Below are 15,576 nucleotides of genomic sequence, written 5' to 3'. Positions count from 1 at the left end.
GCTGTCAATGGCACGTGCAAATTTGTCAGTACGCTAAACTAAAGGGAATAAAGGATAGTCTCGAAAACGACACCGTCGCGCCTTTGCTCCGTCACCTTCTTCTGCGTTTTGTGCCAACTAAAAACAGACGAAAGCAATCACGGCGGAACAACGAGGGAGATAGAGAGAGAAAGAGAAAGAGAAAGGCTTTCCTTCTTCGTCTCGATCTCCGCTTCTTCGATGAATCGCCTGCATCTGGTTTTGAAGATTTAACGGTAAACCAAAATCTCAATCTCCGTGAGTTTCCATCTCTTACAGAAGAATCTAAAGATCCAATTTTTAAAAACCAAGATTGCTCTTTTTGATCTGAATCTATATTTATTCCGTTTCCCTTTCAAACATTGATCATCTGTTGAGATAGATTATTCAATTTTATTCATAAAAATCTGATCTTTTTTACTGTTCGCCAGGTTCTTGAAACGATGACTGTTCCTCAAAGATTCTCCTTTACTGGGTAACGGTCGGCACAGTATCTTCCAATTTGTCGATACAATGTGGAGCTTTGCGTCGAATGTAATCGGCAGCATAGGTCTAAAGAAAGATCCACCTCAACCCTCCTCAGACAACGACGACGAGGTCTCAAATGTCAGCAGAGACGACGAAGAAGAAGAAGAAGAACAAGGACTAGACTGTCCCATTTGCTTCGAATCATTCAACATCGTCGAGAACGTTCCTTACGTCTTATGGTGCGGCCACACTCTCTGCCAGAACTGCGTCTTTGCCCTCCAGCCCGCTGTCTTGAGACTCTCTAGCCAAGACATCAAAGTCCCCTTCTTCGTCTCCTGCCCTTGGTGTCAGCTGCTCTCCCTCAGGGTTGTCTACAACGGTGTCCTCAAGTTCCCTAAGAAAAACTTCTTCCTTCTCTGGATGGTTGAGAGTCTCAACGGTGACAGGACACGTCATGGAGGTTCGTTGGTCGGTTGTGAGAACCACCAGTACTGCAGTAATCTGATTGCAAGGCCTGTTGTTGTGGATAACCAGAGCCAACCAAGCAGCAGCAGGCAGCATTTCTCGTTTCATAAGTCTCTTGATTTCTTCATCTCCTTCACATCCAAGTTTCCGTTTGTGATCGTTTTTCTACTGATAGTGTTCTTTGCTATACCTGGTAGCCTCGTCATTCTCGCTCTTTACTTCCTCCTCACGATTCTTCTAGCGGTTCCTTCTGGTTTGGTGCTGTATTTTGCGTACCCTATTCTGGAAAGGTTGGTTAATGAAATAACTTCATGAGAATGATACTCTGAGCTCACAGCTTTTTGGAGTCTTTGGAACTTTTTGATATTGTTATTGATTGCAATTGTGATTTTGAGTTTTGATTGTGTTATGCAACTTTTTCTGAAGTTTTGGTTTGCAGATTTTGTGTGTTTAATTGATGATTGTGTCTAAAATTGTATAAATAAACACATTAATTTGTGTGTCTTCATTTAAGCTTGTTAAGAAAGAATGTTTTGGGTTTACAACTTTGTTGGATTCAGAGGCATGTAGATGGACTACGTCCAGTTGTTCTCATGAGGTTTGCTTTCTGCTTGACCTTTAGCTCTTCCTTCATCTGACTCTCGTATGCATGTGCTCTTGCACTCGCGACTATGATCCCAATGCGTTCGTTATCTTCGGTATATCTCTGCAGCGCCTTCAACTTTGTCTTCTCTACTCCTCTCTGTTACATTCATCGCATTGATTAGTCTTGTAGTTTATGCAAGAATCAGTTTTTGGAAAGTTAGGAAGATGCACCTCTGTTCTATGAAGCTTTCTCTTGGCCTTTTTCGTCTTCTTGTCCTCCCATAACACAATCTTCTCGCATAGTTTCTCGTACCTGCAAATCTCGAACGAACCCATTAGTCTCTTAGCTGCCTTATAAGCAAATCATATACAGTGAAACATTGAACACACTTTGTTTTCGTTTTGGCCATCTCTGTTTCCTTCCATAGTTCCACCGCAGGTCCCATGGGCACAGGTTCTTCTCGCTGCTCACTGGTTTCATTCACAATACAATTCAGAATCGAATCTTAAAACATTTTTGGATAATGCCATTAACTAATATATAGAGAGAGAACTTTACCTTGAGAACTAGTGTAAATCAGAGCACGGCCATGGGAAGCTACGTATACATACTTATATATAGACGGATATTGCAGTTTGACGCAAGGAATGTGTAGTTTGTGAAATGTTGTTTAAGCAATACCTTTCCCTGTACTCAAGCCATATAAGCTAAGGTCTCACAGAGGGTTTCCATATTAGGAAGTCACATTAATAGATTCCTTGTCCCACAAGAGAAGGTTCTCTTTCTTTTTAAGCTTCTGAAAAGTTACTAATTTTTAGGTGACATGTGAGGATTTGTTAAGATATATCCATGTTTAGTATATGGAAGTTTCCCTAAATAGCATTAAACTCGGTTTTGTCTTTTCTTTTTGAAAACACCATATATACCAAGCAAACTTAAAACAAAGTCAACACTTTCTTCAAGCACAAAGCTGGAGCGTTGAGGTCTTTAAGAGAGACAGAAACGATATTATCTTGCTTAATAGTATGTATTTGCGTCGACGTCATATACAAAGTTCTTTTTATATGGAAAAACAAAGAGAATCTATTGTCTTAACAGTCTTTCTTAAATAGAAACATTAAAAAGCCCTACTTTTTCTTACGATTTACAAGTGAAATGTTATCCATAAGTTTAATTTTCCTTAGGTATTTGTTCCTGTCTGGTAAGAAACAAATTATTATTTTTAAATGTTTTGAATATTTATTTATGTCTACTACATCACTGTATTCAATGCATGACTTTTTCCAACATTTTTTAATACACCATTGATCCTAATTTGTAAATATTTTACAACCTAATTTTCTTATAAATTTGGTGGTTTGTAAAATAGTTATGGCATATAGTAGAAACAAAACAATTAAAAAAAAACTCAAAAAAACAATAAAAACATCTTATCTACATATTTAAATTGGATAACACATAAAGTAGATGATACACTTGGAGCTACTTTCTATGCTTTTGCGTTGCATCTATCTTGCTACATCTAATAAAGCCCAACACCAATTGAGAAGGCTCATAAATATCATAAAGTCCATACAAAGACCTTTGAGAGAAAGAGAGAGGTATACAGCCTCTCAAATTAATGGAACTCATGTGTTTCTCTTGATCATCAACCTCCTCCTGTCTCAATCACACCAATGTATGGATGTAGTAATAACTAGGAAGTAAAAGAGCAATATCCTTGACAAATAAACCATTTCCAAGCTTGCTTCTGCCCTATATTCCTGATAAAGACCTTAAAAACAAGCGTAGTAGTAGTTTTGCTCATAACGTAGTAGTAGTGCGCAATAGAAAACAAACATCAAGAACGTAGTTAAAAGAAACAAGATTTACAAGAAAACTGAGAAGGAATCTCGATGAAACCCTAGCTACTAGCTCTTTTCTTGCACCTCAAGAAATCTCGTTTATTCTCTACACAATACAAAAAAGTGTTTCAGTTGTGAAGCGGGTTTGGACCGGAGGGGACGAGTCTTTTGTCGACGCCGTACCTTTCGTCAATCTCCGGCGGAGAAGGAGGAGGAGGAGAGAAAAGTGGCTGTCGGCTGCTTCTGTGGATTCTTTCGAGCTCAATGCACATAGAGCGTGCGTAGGGACGAGAGAAAGATTGGCATGAGCGGTGAGGATAAGAGTAGTACGCGTGTTGAAACCTCCGGTTTGCTCCGTGGGTTCGGTTAGACTCGTTTCTTGCTGCTGTTGCGGTTGAAAGAAGGAAGAACACGACGAGTAAACGGATGGTATTGATCGGACGGTTCCGGTTAGTCAGCATTGTTGCCGGCGAAGAGATAGAGAGATCTCTGAGATTCTTGCGTTTCGTTGTCCAATAGAGGAAGAGAGATTCTTGGAGAAAGAAAGTTGAGTGATCGAGAGAGAGAGAGAAAGGTGAAGATATTGGTGAATTGCGAAGTGAGAGTTTAATGCTGCATCAGAGGATATGTATGATTATGATAAAAATGTGAGGTAAAATAAAAGAGGGGTAATTGTTGAAAAGATGGGTCTTTTTATATCTTGTTATTTACGTTTTTTCCCATAACCATAAATATCAATCCGTGACCTTGTACATTCCGAACCATAAATCTTACTTTCTCCTAGCTTTTGGATTTTTTCAAGAATAAAAAAATGTGACTGATTACTAATTTAGATAGACAAAAAGGTTATATTGGGTTGTTTCGTGGATCTCAAGTTATCTTCATTGTTGCGCAAAATCTCTTCCTTCCCTTAAAGATCTCTGTTTGAACTGCATATTGTTTGTAGGCTATGGCTAAGTTTTGCTGGATCCAAACACAAAATACTCGCTCTGTATTTTTGCTGTTCCGGAGTCTATTCAGCACATATCAAAATAGATCAAGGAACCAAGGTGCAAAAAAGAAAAAAGAAAAAAAAAGGTGCAAAAGTGATTAAGAAGGAAGAGAAAAATGAAACAAAAATGATTTGATGTCCTTTTGGCTTTCATAGGAGCCTTTGAGAACATTACTTACAAGCTTTCTGAACAAGCAAAAAGCAGCAGCACAACTCAAGATGCAGAATCAATAAACAAAATTGTTCAAAATCAATTCAGTTTGAACCAAAGACAGATCTTTCATCAATTTGTTAAATGAAAAGGGCAGACTCAGATTCTTTGTGAATTTTGCCGCCAAATATAATAGAGATGGGTTATACTGGCCTTGTTATCGTGTGCATACATTTGGACATATTGCTATTAGTACGGCCCATTGTGATAGACATAGATTCAGCCCATATTTAGTAAACCGAACTTATTCATAGGTCTCTTTTTTTTTCGTTATAAGCGGCTGGTTCATTGGTTAATACTTAAAATTGAATCGTGAAAGTGGGTGTCATTTTCGAGCAGAGAACAAACGTGGTCGTATTAGAATCATGGATTCGCAATCTCTCTTTTGCATTTGTAATCATGACTCTGAGTTTTTGAAAACAAAGATAAATTATTTTATAATGTTAAAAGTGATAATGATTTAATCTTATACTTATGTTAATGAAGAGAGCTTTTTAACCGCGCGGTATATTCCATGAAAATTGTATGATCGAATTCCAACTTCAAGGTGCATCGCTCCTGACTGCTGATGCCACTTATTGTAACTTTATGACTCGATCTCGCACCATGGGGCCCCCACTTTTGTCGACGCAGACTGATCTGATTAATTAATACTATCGCATAGTCATCTATATAGTAGTTTGATTCCTTATATAATTAATTATCTACATAGTAGTTTGATTCTGTTTGCCCAAAAAAAAAGAAAGTAGTTTGATTCTATATATATAATTAATTACAAATCAGAATTGTATTATTTCTCTATAGTTTTACAATTTATTAGTTACAAACTTAAACCCTCAATTGTAACTTTGTAAGCACATTTTTTTAATGTTCGTTTGTGCAAGCACTGATCGTTAATCGTAAACAGTTTTTTTTTTTTAGAATTAAACAGTTTGATTTGTTAAAATGCGAAAAAACGAAAGTATCTAATAAGGGAAAATACACTAGGTAGCCCTATATTTTTATGCAAATGATCTTGACCATAATTTTTAGGTAAACAACAATTTGCTTAATTAGTATATGATTTTCAAATTAATAAGTTTCCTGCAGATTCCGAAAACACGTTCTCGTGCATGCATATTGATGATACATAATTGCCACTTTTACAAATTGTTATCATCTTATGTGTAACTATATAAAAAAATGTGCATTAAAAGAAAGGTGCATTCTATCCAGTTTGTTTTGGAAACAAAACTATGCTAGACCCAGACAACCAGACGTGAAACATAAACAGACGTTTTAGCAAAAAAAAAAAAAAAAAAAACATAGGTCCCGGGCCGGTACCTTGAAGTTAATTAAAAAATATAAATTGCGTACATGCATGATCGCTACTTTTTTTTTTTTTGATCAAATCATGATCGCTACTTTAGTGTGTGTTTTTAGCAAAGGGTTTCGCTACTCTAGTGTTGCTATAGAATAATAATTTACATTTTATGTTGTCGTTTATATATGCTTGCGTTTAAAATTTGTGAATATATAATATATAAAAGGTCGAGCGGTTGCGTTTAAAAGTCAATATATATATATATATATATATATATATATATAAATGATTGCACACTATACTGTTCATGGTTTTGTTTCCAACAGGTTTAGCAATGGCACCCATTATTGATACTTTCTATTCATATATAATAATCTATTTACTTTGTTATTTGGTTTAGTCCTGTCTTTTTAGTTCTTTGATTTCCATGTCTCAGCCTTGCCTTGGTTTCTAAAGGAAATGTTGTGGCCTTTGACTGATTATATATGTAATATTTCTTTGTTCCATCAGTATCCTGGTGTGGAGCTTTAGTTTCAGAAGATGCTGTGCTATCAGCCTGCTTAGTTTCTCAATCTTTTTGGCACTTTAGGTTATTGTTGGTGCTCCTGTTGTAAATTCAAGCTGAAGTTTTAATGAAAATGTTGTTCAACCAAAAAAAAAATACTTTGTTATTTACCGACAATCTAAGACCTTCCACATCACTATATTATCTCAACATCTATTATCGTTAAAATAATAATATTATTTAAGAAAGTACGAGAAAAAAAGAGAAGAAAGACTTAGTCACTTAAAACAAAGATTAAGAGACTGTTTTAGTCCTTGACATATTTTTATTAATCTGATTTTTATTGTATTAAAACTTAACTTTTGCATCAATTTTTTTTTTGTTGATGTTGATTCTGTAATGTATATCGAATAACTAAATAAAAGGGCCTACGAGACTATAGATGAATTGTGGAAATACAGGTAGGTGTCACTCTTGCGTGTACGCACAAATTATTCTTGACGCAGATATGCTATCGCGTTCTTATAGCACCGAGAGCGATAGACCAAACCCCATAAATGGTAAAGAAAAATATTGATATTGAATCTGCGTATATATTAACACCTAATTCTTTAATTATCTGTTAATGATAGATAAGCAATGCATGTATTACCCAAAAATCTACTATATGGAAAATGTTAATTAATATTTTATCATGAATATAAACACACACACACACACACTGTATTACAACTATATGTAATTGTTGGTTGAGTACTAGCATATGCTACATATATTTCAACAATATTCTAACAATGGTTAGGCATCACATAGACATGTGTCTCTTAGCCATTTATTTTACAAAATTGATTAATCTGCTAATTTTATAGACTTACTAATATAAAATTTCGATGTTATTTCTTTCTTTCCACAAAAGTTAACTTAAACATGATTCTGGAAGATATGTGTTTGATTGAGTGCGAGTCTACGACCACAAACGTTTGCATTTGAAGAATTGAAGCTGGAAATAAGGAATAACAGTCGAAAATACATGTTAGAATATGGTTGTAAGATAATGATGAGGATGGAGAAGGTCCACGTGGTCGCTTAAGTGTTTGTGGATCACATTCGTTAGATTCTTGTCATGTCGACAACTTTAATTAACTAAATTTCCAATCAAAATTAAATAAACACTTTATTAAGTTGTTAATTATGCTTCTTTTTCTTAAAGGAAAAAATCAAACTGAGTCTTTACCTTTTTTTTTACTCGTCTATCAAAAGACCAATAACAAGTCTGTGATACTTGTAAGTAAAAACTTCCCTTCAACAAACAAAGATAAGAGAATGACTCATATAATAGCTATTTAAATACATTTCGAACAGGGTATGTGTATGTAACTCTGAAGTACAACTATAAAACAAACATATATACATATACAAAGTTTAAAAAACATATTTTATTCTTTATAATTGACATATAAACCATTGTAAAATCAAACTTTCATTTATGACATTAACATTTTTAGCAGAAAATTAAAATAATTGACATATGTCAATTATTTTTGGCAAGAAGAAAATAAAGAAAGATTAAATGCGAATCCGACTCCTGTAAGAGCATCTCCAATGTATGTCTCTATATTTTCCTCTAAAATAGAGATCTCTATTATAGAGGTGGATTTTCTCCAATGTATGCCTCTATAATAGAGTTCCTCTATTTTAGAGGAAAATATAGAGAAATCCTATTTTTTAACTCTATATTTAGAGATGAAAATAGCAAATCTCTATATTTTCCCCTATAAATAGAGGAACTCTATTATAGAGGCATACATTGGAGCAAATCCACCTCTATAATAGAGTTTCTCTATTTTAGAAAAAATATAGAGATAAAAATAGAGGTGGGTTGGAGATGGTCTAATAGGCGTCGATCTAGGAGGAAAAACATATTAGGGGCCCACTTTCCCCTTAAATTAAAACATACTAATTTTTTCTCCCCCGTTCCATTTTTTCACTCATATCTCTCTCATGAATTATTATTATTTAGTTGTCAAAAAAAAAAAAGAATTATTATTATTTAGTATTCAAATTTCACTATCTTTTTAAAATAAAGAAAAAATCTTTCTAGAGAGAAAAAGACATAGTCTGATCGGTGTTTGACGAGACACTACACTTTAAAACGGGGTTTCTACAAAGTTTAACTCTTTTCTTCTCTCTCTCTTCCAATCGCAAACAAACCCTAGCTTTCTCTCTCTTCCTCTCTACCTCTCTCAAGATATTATCATGACCGATCCTAAAGATCCCGATCTGAGCAACGAAGACTCCGCTTGGAGACAACTTACAGCTCCAGATTCTGTCTTTTTCAACAGAGACACTTCTAGTATCCTCTCTGACTTTGGCTGGAACCTCCACGCTTCTTCCTCCGACAATCATCACAATCTCCGTTTCGATCCCTGTTTACCACCAACCTCCACTGTCCCATCTTCCGTCACCACCACAGCAACGCCTGACCCAATTCCAGCTTCTTCCCATTCCTCAACCGTCGCTGCCGCTACTGCTTCTGTTGTCTCGACCTCTAATAATCCTTCGGCTACCTCCAGTTCAAGCGAGGGTCCAACGGATAACTCAACCCCTAAAACACCGGAAACACCGTTAGTTTTTTTTCTCCCTATTAGTGATGAGACGAGAAACACGTGGGTCTTTTTCTTGGAGGGGTCCGATCGTAATTTACTCATCATCTTTGGACTTTGATGATGGTGGTGGGGAGGGTTTTTTTTTTAAACTTGGGGCCAAAGCCATAAACGAATAAAATTCCATTTATAATTAATCTCTAACGTTTTTTCGCATCGCAAGGAAAATGGAGAATAGATTCTTTCGTACAAATAATTTAGCAGAGTATTGTGAATTTCAGTAGTTTTTATGATGATGAATCGTCGGTGGCAAATGGGGGGGGGGGGGGACAATGATGATGAACAACACTACATCGCCGCTATTGCGGCTGTGTGATATTAAGCGTGCACTCTACTCTACATCTCCTTTTCTCCTCCTCGTCCTTTCAATTTTTATTAAACTAACGTTCGGTCAAAAGTGTCTCGACGTTTTTAATCATATTATCGTACATAGTATAGCAAGTGTTAAATAGCTAATTGATATGTAGGGTTTAGGAGTCCACAATGAGTGCAGATAAGTATGATTTTACATCGTTAAATGGCAATGCTCATGATCATGAACTCAAGTACCGGTTTTCGTGCATGTATGTGTTGAAGTTAATGAAAGTATTAGTAAAGCTCCACAATTTTTGTGCTCTTTAAATTTTGTGGTAGTTTGATTTTGAGATCTTTTGGCTGATTGGTTGGTTGCTCTGTGATTTAGGATGCATGGTCAATATACTCATAATCTTTTGATGTTTTTTCTTGTAGAAAGAAGGAGAAGAAGCAGGCTCAAAAGCGGATCCGGCAACCTAGATTCGCATTCATGACCAAGAGTGATGTAGATAATCTTGAAGATGGATATCGATGGCGTAAGTATGGACAGAAAGCTGTCAAAAATAGCCCATTTCCAAGGTCTCTTAGCTATCATCATCTTAAACTGTTGTTATATACTTAATATATTAGCTAAAGAAAAATTTCATATAGACATGGTCCATCACACTTAGATCAGTAGATGCCAAACAGCTTTTATTGTTGTTTGTTGTATATATAGGAGCTACTATAGATGCACGAACAGCAGATGCACAGTGAAGAAGAGAGTGGAACGATCATCTGAAGATCCATCGATAGTAATCACAACATACGAAGGACAACATTGTCACCAAACTATTGGATTCCCTCGTGGCGGAATCCTCACAGCTCACGACCCTCATAATTTTACATCCCATCATCATCATCTCCCTCTTCCTTTGCCAAATCCTTATTACTACCAAGACCTCCATCAACTTCACAGAGACAGTACATCTTCACCGCGGTTATTACCCCAGTCTACTACTGAAGATGGACCTGCTGCAGTGTCGTCTATTAATCCATCAGAAGAAGGCCTACTTGGTGATATTGTACCTCAAACCATGCGCAATCCTTGAGGTAAAGCTCCTATATATTTTTATTTGTTAGTGCTTGTCTATATTATATATATACGGTCAGGAGTGAATTCTATAAAAAGATAGAATAATTATATTTTTTGGTTAGCAAGGGTTTATTACTTTAAATGGACCACAGATGCATGAAGGGTTACTTTCTTACTAGTCTGAAATTTAAAACCAAATCAAGAGATATCTTAAAGTGGGAGAAAATTTCCATGCTTTGACAGAAGCAAGTCTACCTGATGTATTATGTGAGAATCAGTATAGTGTAAGTGTAATCATTGATTCAACTGACTCATATATCTATCCCGTGATCAACAACAATTTAGATCACTTGATCGATATGTCGGCTAGTGCTTTTTCAATTATTCATTTTTACTGAGCACATAAATAAAAGCTGGATAATGCATACACGAATAGTGGATGATTGCCTCTCGCTCTATCTATATCTATATATTATTATTATTAACTAGTGACTGCATTAGGATCAAGCACTGGTGTATAGTAGTGCCTTCTGTCTTACTCCTCTTGCTATAAGGCATATATAGGCTTACTTATGTGAGGTAGAGATGAGCCCGAATTGGGTCGGCAAGATTATAGAAATGTCAACAAATACTAATAACGAATCTCAACTACTCCACTCAGTGTCACTCTGATGCTGGATCTCCCCTTTTACACTTATATACAAACCTTAATTTTCTGTGTATTTAATTTAACTCAACTGCATGTGCATGACTATGTGTCCTGGTGCATCAACTTGTATTATATGTACGTGTACATGAGATGCATATGCATGCGGCATATATATGTTGTATAAGTTTTGAGGGGTGATATGTTAGGTCACAGGAATAAATGCTTTCTGTTTTAGCTAAAGACAGCAAGAAAGAAAAAAGGGTGAGAAAACTGAATAAGAAGAAATATATGAGCATCTTACGTACAATATTGACTTGGAACATATGCTATAAGAAAGAAAGCTATATTACTCACATGACAAATTATACACCATTCGCATCAGCAGAAACTCAATATATATTCAGTATACAGGGGATGTGCTTATATATGCTATATTTTTCAAGATAAAATGACATATATGCATGTCTTCTTGTATGATATATTCTCCAAGCAGGTGCCTTTATAGCAAACCATCATAATCTTGGTGACAATAGCTAAGGAGGTGCTAACTCATTCCAGAAGATATTGCAGACCGGAAAATTATATGGCCACAATGGGTTGTAAGCAGATATCTCTACATATTATTCATTGTTGATCAATGGTGTCTCATCACCGGACGGATTGCAGATTCTTAAGGTATAAATGTATAGCATAATTTTGATGTAACTTAACATTAATATATCTGCTGACTTATATTAAAGTTATTGCATGTATGTGCACTTAAGGAACAAAAAACGTGGAGCAAATTCCGATACTTAATATTTGCTAATCTTTTTTTTCTTTGTCTGAGTGTTATAATTACTTTAGATTTTTATCTTTATTTAGGGTGATATTTTAAGTTTACCTTTATCAACTTTAAAGATTGAAAGTGTAACTATATCTGTGTTAAAGGAAAATGATTGTTGACAAAAAAAAAGAAAAGGATTGCAACTCTATATCTTGAACATCTCCAATTCAAATTGAAGAAAAAAGAATCTTATTGCTTTGGTGAAAAAAAAAACGATTCATATAACCAATAATCTCATTATAATACAATCACAATGAACTACAAACAGTTATATCATACACCAATCCACAAAATAAACAGCAATGTTGAAACCTACAATAATTTTGCATACTTAACGACACAAATATAATTTCTGATAATCAAATTTCAAATATGGCGTAGCGCATAAGATAGAAGAGCTTACACTGTACACATACTCCCGTTCTCACGATGCTTAATACATCCAGTTAACAAGGTCTCTGGATTACCCAGAATCCATAGTAACCACAAAAGGCATATATATTTACAGAAGTAACGGCCCAACAAGTTTCCATGGGCTTAGGAGTACATGAGGGAAAGCCCAAAATGATGTTCGAAACTGAAATCTTATTTCATAGATATGTTTCACTCAAAAGCTGCGGCACCGACTTTCACCAGCTCTGCTGTTTTCAAGAGTGTCCACACAAACATAGAAAATTATTTTAAAAACCAAGAAAGAAGAAAAACTGTACTACTTTCGTGTGTACTTGTGTGTGGCGTGCCAAGTGTCGTAGCATGACGGCAAAGGTTGTCTTGAGCACATGGCTCAGTCCCCAATTCTCTGAGTTTATTTCCTTTTTTTTTCTTCTTGAGCAAATATTTCCTCTCTCTTTTTTATTTGTTACCGTTAGGTCTTGTCCTCAACAAAACTGCGTCTCTTTAAAAATGTTTTCTTTAAGAAATCCAGCCTTAACTTTTGGGAGGAGTAGATGAATTGAATTTGTACGTGTAGTTTTTGTAGAGGAAAAAGTATAAATCAAGTTTGTATAGAAACTATATTATAAAACGTTGGTAATTAGAAATATATAAAGTTTTTAAAAATGTTTTTTAAAAATGTTTTCTTTAAGAAATCCAGCCTTAACTTTTGGGATGAGTAGATGAATTGAATTTGTACGTGTAGTTTTTGTAGAGGAAAAAGTATAAATCAAGTTTGTATAGAAACTATATTATAAAACGTTGGTAATTAGAAATAAATAAAAGTACATAATCGGTTATAACAATTTGTTACTATGTGTTCTCACTAATCCCATATTTATGGGCGTGACTTTTGACCGTTGCTAAATAAATGAGTTTTTATTACACTAAGGACAGGTGTTTCAAAAGAACTCATCTGAGATACGTAAATCGAGGTGGCACAATTGGTAAATAAAGAAGAATCCTAGTACCCTTTTTACTATAATCTTTCGAATATTTTTCACAAACACTACACTACCAGACAAAAATGCTTTAATTTTTAATCCTCTCTGAAGAAACCACATTGGTTCATGTACCTTTAGCATTTTGTTTACTCATTTTTTTTACCTTACACTTTTGTTAAAAGAAGAAAAATCACTTGATTCTTTTTATTTTCACCTACTGTGAAAACGTACTACTGATTGTTATTTTAAATTTTGATTAATATGTGTTTAAGAACATAAATCTAAAAAACAATGTAGCAGAAAAGAGTGAAAGTGTTGGGACACACACAATGGTCGTCTATATTTAACACACCTTCACACTTGCCGCTATTGTCTAGAACTCTCTTTCTCTCACAAAGACACTCGTCTCAAAGGATCTCTGAAACCTAAAAAAACAAGTTGGATCTGAGCTATATTTCTTAAAAGATTCTTCTCTCACGACTAAAAAAATCAACACAGTCATGTCGGTTTTACTTCCTCTGTGTCTGGTTCTCTCCATGATTACCTATTCAAGTAAGCTCTTCTATATCCTCTGTTTTATTCTTCATCTCTGATTTTTATTTGTTTCTTTGTCTTCTACCTGCAAAAATGTTTAGATTTGATTGAAATTGCTCATGTTGTCACTATATTCTCTTTTGTGTCAGTTCTGAAAAGTATGTCTAATGAATCTATCTTAAACTTAGTATGAGATCTCTTGTCTAAATCTCCTAAAACTTGTCTGCAAAAAAAATTAAAAACCAACTCTTTTTTTTTTTTAAATCTAAATCTAATAAATAAAAAAACTTTAAAATCAGCTTGTGTCTTTATTTAGTTCTAATGGTCTGATGTTTTTTGCTTGAAAAGATGCTGCGTATTGTGTATGCAAAGACGGGAACGAGCAAGTGCTTCAGAAAGCTATAGATTATGCATGTGGAGCAGGAGCTGACTGCTCTCAGATCCAGCAGAACGGAGCTTGTTTCCAGCCTAACACCGTCAAAAACCACTGCGACGTCGCCGTCAACAGTTACTACCAGAAGAAAGCTTCCTCCGGTGCCACCTGTGACTTTAACGGCGCCGCCGTTATCTCTACCTCCCCTCCGTCAAGTACATAAACTTCTTTACCCTCTTTTGTGATCATATTTCCACTTTAAAGTAGCTGACTAAAACTCTAATGTTCAAAATCTTGCAGCTGCTTCAAGCTGTTTAACTGGTTCCAGGTATGTTCTGTTTCTCTTGTTAGTTGTTTTAGTTTAAGTGTAGAACTGATGAGTTTAGTAATGTTTGATTCTTAGCCTCCATTAATTAACATAAAGATTTTTTGGGATTTGTGGGTTAGATTAGATTTGATATTTTTTCTTTACTACCGACTTATTATTTTATTAAAATCTGAATTACTTTATTATTCAAAATTTTGGGAGACACAATGATAGTGATTTAACCAAACGAACATTCATTTCTGTTCATTTCACCTTTACTAAAATTCAAAAAGCATATAAAAAAAACAAACAATCATTCACATGATCCAGATGTGTATTACCAGTTAATCTTTTAATAAACCATTCAATTATCTTCCGACAAATAATCACTGAAGTTTTTGACTACTTTTGCAGCTCTAGTGGGACCCCGTCCACTGGGACTCCCACCACAGGAACCCCAAGCACTGGAACACCAACCACAGGAACCCCAAGCACTGGGACACCAACCACGGGGACTCCAACCAGTGGCTTCCCATCCACCGGGACTCCGTCGACCGGGACACCTACTGCCGGAATGCCAACCACGGGGACTCCTTCCACTGGCATGCCAAATTCCGGCACGCCAGCAAACGGAATGCCAACTTCGTCTTCATCTTCCGTGTTCCCTGGCACTACTCTTGGACCGACCGGGAGCGGGGGATTCGGCGATCCGAACGCTGGAGAGAAGATCTCAGTCCGAACTAACACTGCCTTCTTCTTACTAACCGGTGTAGCTATTATGCTTGTGGTTTAAAAAACAGTCACGGTTGGGCTGAGATTTTGCCAACGGCTTATGGGGTTGCGCAAATCGGATAGAGCTGCTACATCTCTTTTTTTTTCGTTCACTTTTGTCTTTTGTAGGGTTCGAACTGGGGTTTACTATTAGGTTTGGCCGAGAGACATCATGCAAGTAGCTAGCTAGTAATATTTCTTTTATTTTGTAAATTCGGAGGATGAGATGCCCTTTTGTTTCTTTGAATCGTTTATCTTTTAGTACGTACCATCATGTCTCCATTATCAACATGGTTTTAATTGCGCTAAAAATGACC

At 35.6% G+C, this 15,576-nt stretch overlaps 5 protein-coding genes across 8 annotated transcripts; 3 read left to right on the top strand and 2 right to left on the bottom strand.

The window, feature by feature from the left end:
* Positions 1-7: 7 nt before the first annotated feature.
* Positions 8-1,493, top strand: LOC103831330. Of its 2 annotated transcripts, none has more exons than XM_009107229.3 (2): positions 8-254; positions 450-1,493. In XM_009107229.3, exon 2 carries the CDS (start codon positions 532-534, stop codon positions 1,264-1,266), a length of 735 nt encoding a protein of 244 aa, XP_009105477.1. In that variant the 5' UTR covers positions 8-254; positions 450-531; the 3' UTR covers positions 1,267-1,493. The 2 variants fall into 2 exon arrangements, with proteins under 2 accessions (XP_009105477.1, XP_009105476.1); XM_009107228.3 differs by having other exon boundaries at positions 82-276.
* On the bottom strand, positions 1,430-2,700 carry LOC103831505. The gene is made up of 4 exons (XM_033274391.1): positions 2,096-2,700; positions 1,927-2,007; positions 1,768-1,849; positions 1,430-1,693 (listed from the first exon to the last, which is right to left on the bottom strand). The coding sequence occupies exons 2-4, from the start codon at positions 1,980-1,982 to the stop codon at positions 1,508-1,510; spliced, it is 324 nt and encodes a 107-aa protein (XP_033130282.1). The 5' UTR covers positions 1,983-2,007; positions 2,096-2,700; the 3' UTR covers positions 1,430-1,507.
* A 612-nt stretch (positions 2,701-3,312) lies between these two features.
* On the bottom strand, positions 3,313-7,988 carry LOC103831329 (CLAVATA3/ESR (CLE)-related protein 10). Its single transcript, XM_033274390.1, has one exon. It carries the CDS (start codon positions 3,840-3,842, stop codon positions 3,510-3,512), a length of 333 nt encoding a protein of 110 aa, XP_033130281.1. The 5' UTR covers positions 3,843-7,988; the 3' UTR covers positions 3,313-3,509.
* Positions 7,989-8,284: 296 nt separating this feature from the next.
* Positions 8,285-12,120, top strand: WRKY57 (probable WRKY transcription factor 57). 3 transcript variants are annotated; one of them, XM_009107226.3, is made up of 4 exons: positions 8,285-9,015; positions 9,784-9,927; positions 10,067-10,440; positions 10,550-10,858. In XM_009107226.3, exons 1-3 carry the CDS (start codon positions 8,648-8,650, stop codon positions 10,437-10,439), a joined length of 885 nt encoding a protein of 294 aa, XP_009105474.1. In that variant the 5' UTR covers positions 8,285-8,647; the 3' UTR covers position 10,440; positions 10,550-10,858.
* A 1,443-nt stretch (positions 12,121-13,563) lies between these two features.
* Positions 13,564-15,548, top strand: LOC103831327 (PLASMODESMATA CALLOSE-BINDING PROTEIN 4). The gene is made up of 4 exons (XM_009107224.3): positions 13,564-13,826; positions 14,157-14,396; positions 14,482-14,509; positions 14,903-15,548. Exons 1-4 carry the CDS (start codon positions 13,775-13,777, stop codon positions 15,279-15,281), a joined length of 699 nt encoding a protein of 232 aa, XP_009105472.1. The 5' UTR covers positions 13,564-13,774; the 3' UTR covers positions 15,282-15,548.
* Positions 15,549-15,576: the final 28 nt, after the last annotated feature.

Source organism: Brassica rapa, chromosome A07 (assembly GCF_000309985.2).
Source record: "Brassica rapa cultivar Chiifu-401-42 chromosome A07, CAAS_Brap_v3.01, whole genome shotgun sequence".
In the NCBI taxonomy this organism is placed as follows: Eukaryota; Viridiplantae; Streptophyta; class Magnoliopsida; order Brassicales; family Brassicaceae; genus Brassica; species Brassica rapa.
The sequence above is the reverse complement of the archived record's forward strand: the minus strand, read 5'-3'. Positions and strand labels throughout refer to the sequence as shown.

Bases quoted from the DNA above. Each gene is read 5' to 3' on its own strand.
- LOC103831330 (XM_009107229.3), top strand. From the start codon at position 532: ATGTGGAGCTTTGCGTCGAATGTAATCGGCAGCATAGGTCTAAAGAAA.
- LOC103831505 (XM_033274391.1), bottom strand. From the start codon at position 1,982: ATGGGACCTGCGGTGGAACTATGGAAGGAAACAGAGATGGCCAAAACG. The intron at 1,850-1,926 runs GTGTGTTCAATG...CGAGATTTGCAG, and splicing joins ATGGCCAAAACGAAAACAAA to GTACGAGAAACTATGCGAGA. The intron at 1,694-1,767 runs GTGCATCTTCCT...TGAATGTAACAG, and splicing joins GAAAGCTTCATAGAACAGAG to AGAGGAGTAGAGAAGACAAA.
- LOC103831329 (XM_033274390.1), bottom strand. From the start codon at position 3,842: ATGCTGACTAACCGGAACCGTCCGATCAATACCATCCGTTTACTCGTC.
- WRKY57 (XM_009107225.3), top strand. From the start codon at position 8,648: ATGACCGATCCTAAAGATCCCGATCTGAGCAACGAAGACTCCGCTTGG. The intron at 9,016-9,783 runs GTTAGTTTTTTT...TTTTTCTTGTAG, and splicing joins CCTAAAACACCGGAAACACC to AAAGAAGGAGAAGAAGCAGG. The intron at 9,928-10,066 runs GTCTCTTAGCTA...TTGTATATATAG, and splicing joins AAAAATAGCCCATTTCCAAG to GAGCTACTATAGATGCACGA.
- LOC103831327 (XM_009107224.3), top strand. From the start codon at position 13,775: ATGTCGGTTTTACTTCCTCTGTGTCTGGTTCTCTCCATGATTACCTAT. The intron at 13,827-14,156 runs GTAAGCTCTTCT...TTGCTTGAAAAG, and splicing joins CTCCATGATTACCTATTCAA to ATGCTGCGTATTGTGTATGC. The intron at 14,510-14,902 runs GTATGTTCTGTT...CTACTTTTGCAG, and splicing joins AGCTGTTTAACTGGTTCCAG to CTCTAGTGGGACCCCGTCCA.